We start from the raw sequence: 4814 nt of genomic DNA, 5'->3' as shown, positions 1-4814 counted from the left end.
CATTTAGTAGAGCTACATGTATCAGTTGCTACATATTCAAACAAGCGTCTGCAACCGAGTTATTTCTACTATCTTCAGTCCATAAACAATAAACAAAAAAAAAATGGATCTCAATTTTGTAGGTTAGTGTCACACGATAGAATCACATGTTAAAAAAGCAAACCATAAATGAATACCAAAGCTAAAAAGATTATGTTGTCAAAATGAATTCAGCCAAAAAAAAAATCTAGCACCAAGGAAAATATCATTTCATAATGCAAGGATACACAAGTTACATGCAACAGGGAAAGTCCAGATCAAGGGATAATAGATGATCAAACAAACGATTAGTGGTAGAATACGTGGTTTGAGATTTTTCCAAGAAATACGGAAACCCCACAATGAATTTAATGAGTTTATATCATTTGCCTATCTAAGTAAATCTTACATCGTGCCTAGGGAAACAACAACAGTGGCTTTCTCTGCCATAGAAAACAAATAGCTGATAGTACATGGAAACTGATAACATTGATCAGGTTAATCAATCAATCTCACCAATCTTTTCTAATGTGTTGCTGTTCACCTAATTACCCGCCTATAAAATGAATCAGCTTAAACCACCCAGTGATATATATCCCATAGCACTGCTCACCTTGAGTGAAAGAAATAACATATAGAGCATTATAAGACCCAGTCCTAATCTCTTGCTAGGCTGCATGTCATTCCGAGGCAAAACTATAAGTGCCCAGATTAATCCTGACATGAGAAAGCCCACGGTACAAAACAAGCTGCTATCTTGAGGAACCAAGTACAAGTAAGGACTCTTTGACCAAGCTCCAAGCAGCAATGAGATGCCCAACCCAACAAGTGTGTTGAACATGGGACCTGCATAGCAGCCAGACAATGCAATTTGCACACTATCACCGCCATTCATTGCCAGTGCAACATTTGACACCAAATCACCCATTGAATTGCCCCACGCCAGGATAGTTACTCCAAGAATGGATGGATTAATTCCAAAAATCACACCAAATGCTACCAACAGAGCAACAAGCTCATTAGCAATAATATAAAACCAGACAATGCTCATAAAAAATCCCCCTAATACCCATGGAATTAAAAACCTCTGAGGTGGATGATCAGATACAGTATTCTGATATGCAAGAACACCAAGAGTGCAACCAGCTGCAACACTGATACACCATGTTATCACTCGAATCTGGGAGCCCACATCACCTTGGCTATTCCACAGAAATGCTAACAGAACAGGAGCCAATGAAACACTAGCTACAGCATATGGTTTTGACCATGATTCTTGATTGACTAGAGGAATTGTTAGTCGCCTTGGAACCGTCAGTGGCAACTCCAGGAGCAATAACAATTTAGAGCATGAGAATGGTGTGTCATTAGTTTCCATGCCCTCTTCAGTCCAACCCCATGGAGGCCTCTCATCAGCTAATGAACTAGCCTTATTTAAGTGATTTGAATAAATAGCAACATTTGTAGCCCACATCCATTGTGGCAGGGAACTAGGGAGTTGGGGTGGATCGTTTTCGGAGTCCACATCAAGCAAAGAACTATATAGGAAAGTATCCTCCTCGTTTCCTTGTGAAAACAGACTTCCTCGAACAGGAAGCAATTGTGTAACAACATCCAATTTCAACCTCCTGGGATGTTTCCACAGAATCTCATTTGCAACCACGGAAAATGCATAAATCACATAGATCATGACAAATGCAATGGCACCCAAAATACTCACCTTACCAATTAGTAATATGATTGTAAGTGACATGAGTGTAAAAAGGAAGAAACATATATCCCTAATGAAGCATCTTTTATCAATCTGGACCCCCTTCTCTGCTACACAAAGGGAGACAGCCCCTACAACAACACAAGTAACAAAAACTCCACCACCCAATACACTATTAAGACCCACTCCCCCTGTATCTGTCCCCAAAAATGCAGCTATACTCGCAAACACATCCGGTGCCCCATTTCCTAATGGAAGGAGTGCAACCCCAGCAACAGTTGGAGGCAACATAAGCAGAAGCGAAAGCTTCTCCAATGAACAGCAAAAGTAGTCGGCTGCAGTGTTTCCCAATAGGTAAAACAAAGAAGCAAGCCAAAAACCCAATATCAAATGGCCCACTATACTAAATTCACCACAACCACAATAGAAGAACCTAATGTAATCAAAGAAACCTTCCGAAGAACATTGTGGATTGGCTTTCAAGAACTCACATTGATTAGCAAAACCCTTATAATCCATTAATCCAGCACAGAAAGCATGGTTGCTCGAGCTTACATTCAACTCATTCAGTTGATCATTCCAGGGAGCTAAATGCGATGAATTGGAATAAAGTTCACTAATTCTTCGACGAAGTATAACATGACCAAACACATAAGGGAATCCAGTCCTTTTAGTCAAATTATGATTAAGAAACCCAGACGATTGGCTAATATGAGGGTTTCTTAAGAAATCTACCCGGGTGTAGAAAAAGAGAAATAGAACCAAGGAAGATAACCCACTGAAAATCCCATGAATTTTGGGATTTCTTTTAGTATAAATACAATTATCCCTCATAAATAATCTCGTTATATAGACCAAAACATTAAGGTTTTCAAAAATTTAATACAAAGTGAATTAGGCTAGGGTTTTCAGCTAAGTAGGAAACCCCAACCTTTGAATTCAGGAGAGAAAATGACTACGAAATTTAGAATACGTACCGATGATCGAAGTAGACAGATTTTTAGATGCAAAAACGAAGATTAAAGAGAGAAGGAAATTTTATGGCTTTCTTGGGGCGGTTTTTCGAACGAAGTTCGTTGATAACAATAAGGAAGTTTTTTTTTTTAAATAAAAAATAGGAAGTTAGTTCGAAATTTCTCATGAAATTATTAAACTTATTTGTTAGGGTAAACAACAAGTTTAGTACCTAAATTATTTTTTAATCCTATTTGAGTATTTAAACTTTCATTCATTTTAAAATCATTCCTAATTTTTAGTTTATTTTGGTAAATTGCCGTTAAAAACTTAGCGAAACTGTTACAACATGATATTTTTATTGGTAAATTACATCATTAATCACTCAATTATCTTCTCACTCCTATTTTGGTCACTGAAGTTTATTTTTTTAATTCAATTACTTAAATTTCAAATTACTCTTAATTTAATTTCTTTAACTTTAAAATTTAATTTTTTTTATTTTAATTATATATTGATAAAAAAATAAAAAAATCATGTCACAAAAATTATTAATAAAATAAATTAGAGTGATCAAAATATGAACAATTTGAAAGTTGAGTAGTTAAATTTTGAAAATTTTTAAACTTTAATTACCAAAATAGGAGTGAGAAGATAGATAAGTGATAAATGATGTAATTTACACATGACTTTGAAATAAAGGTTATCCTATTTTTAACTGTGGGTACCAAAACGAAATATAAAATAAAGGTTAAGTATGACTTTGAAATAAATGAAAATTTATATTCCAAAACAAAACAAATGTAATAGTTCAAATACTAAACAGGTAGCTTATCCTATTTATATCACCCCTTTATTTTTTATTTATGAGTAAATTACAAATATAACAACTGAACTTTCTTATCACTACTATTTTAGTTGTTATATTTTAAAAGATTTCAATTTAGTTTTTTTGCCAGTCGATCGTTTTCTCCATTACAGCTTGCTTGATTACCTGGCTTATTTTAATATTAAAATCTGCCACTTTTAAGACCTATATATTTGGGTTGAAAAGTCATCTCTCTCTCTCTCTCTCTCTCTCTCTCTCTCTTCTCATGTTTATACATCAGTTTTTTTTTTTTTTTGCAAGTGATTACCTCGCTCTCAATCTTAGTTACTTCTTGTTCTTATTTCTCGACACTCAACCAAAGCAACTTTATATCAGATGATTCTTCAATTGTTTTGATTCTCTACAAGGCATTCCCAATGTTAATGGAAAAAATGATCAAAACGATCAAATGTGGATTTTCTAATAATTTGGGCAGCATATTTATTACCAACCATTATAAACGTAATTCAAAGATATAAACAAAAGTTATTCAAACTTTGTTGCGAAGGAGAAAAATGTATTGTGTTTATGTTATATATTGGCCCCAAAACATTTTGTATATTTGTTATATAGTCTCATTGGATATTATTTACATGAAAATAAATGAAAAGTTCAAGTCTTTTTCACACATTATATATATATATATGATGTGAAAGTGAATGGAACAACGTATGTGGGAGATGCGAAATCTAGTTTAGGTGGTGCTGCAACATTATATAAGAATGGAGACAATTGGGATTTTAGTAGCATTGGAGGCTTTAGGGACGATAATGATGAACGAATGTTGCGTCGCGTTATGTGAAGCAGACAACGAACATGCCTAACCAGTTGTATTCTACAACGCATCTATCTCCACTTTCAATTACTTATTATCGTTATTGTTTAGAGAATGGGAGTTATTCAATGAGATTACACTTTGCGGATATTGAAATCACCAATAGCACGAGATCTGGAAAACTTGGGAGGCGGATTTTCGACATTTATATTAAGGTAATTGATGATGATTGTGAAACTAATTCCTTCTGCAATGGTGTTTGTCCAATTGATTTCTTGGTTGGCATATTAGTTAAGTTACTGAGACACCATTCTGTCTCCATTGGTTGTCAGACAAATAAGTGTCACTGAATTTTCATGTTGCGGGATCTGCTGGTGGAAAAAGACTTCAATGTAGAAGCTGAAGCTGGTGGGATTCTTACTCCGCTAACGAAACACTATAATGACAATGTAACAAACGGTGAACAAGAAATTCGTTTTTACTGGGAT

General features: G+C 34.7%; 1 protein-coding gene across 2 annotated transcripts; it reads right to left on the bottom strand.

The window, feature by feature from the left end:
• Window positions 1-342: 342 nt before the first annotated feature.
• On the bottom strand, window positions 343-2805 carry LOC120125744 (cation/calcium exchanger 4-like). Of its 2 annotated transcripts, none has more exons than XM_039144101.1 (2): window positions 573-2805; window positions 343-515 (listed from the first exon to the last, which is right to left on the bottom strand). In XM_039144101.1, exon 1 carries the CDS (start codon window positions 2561-2563, stop codon window positions 587-589), a length of 1977 nt encoding a protein of 658 aa, XP_039000032.1. In that variant the 5' UTR covers window positions 2564-2805; the 3' UTR covers window positions 343-515; window positions 573-586. The 2 variants fall into 2 exon arrangements, with proteins under 2 accessions (XP_039000032.1, XP_039000031.1); XM_039144100.1 differs by having other exon boundaries at window positions 343-521; window positions 579-2805.
• Window positions 2806-4814: the final 2009 nt, after the last annotated feature.

This window comes from Hibiscus syriacus, unplaced genomic scaffold (genome assembly GCF_006381635.1).
Source record: "Hibiscus syriacus cultivar Baekdansim isolate YM2019G1 unplaced genomic scaffold, ASM638163v2 tig00110442_pilon, whole genome shotgun sequence".
Taxonomy (NCBI): domain Eukaryota; kingdom Viridiplantae; phylum Streptophyta; class Magnoliopsida; order Malvales; family Malvaceae; genus Hibiscus; species Hibiscus syriacus.
The sequence above is the reverse complement of the archived record's forward strand: the minus strand, read 5'-3'. Positions and strand labels throughout refer to the sequence as shown.

Bases quoted from the DNA above. Each gene is read 5' to 3' on its own strand.
- LOC120125744 (XM_039144101.1), bottom strand. From the start codon at position 2,563: ATGAGGGATAATTGTATTTATACTAAAAGAAATCCCAAAATTCATGGG.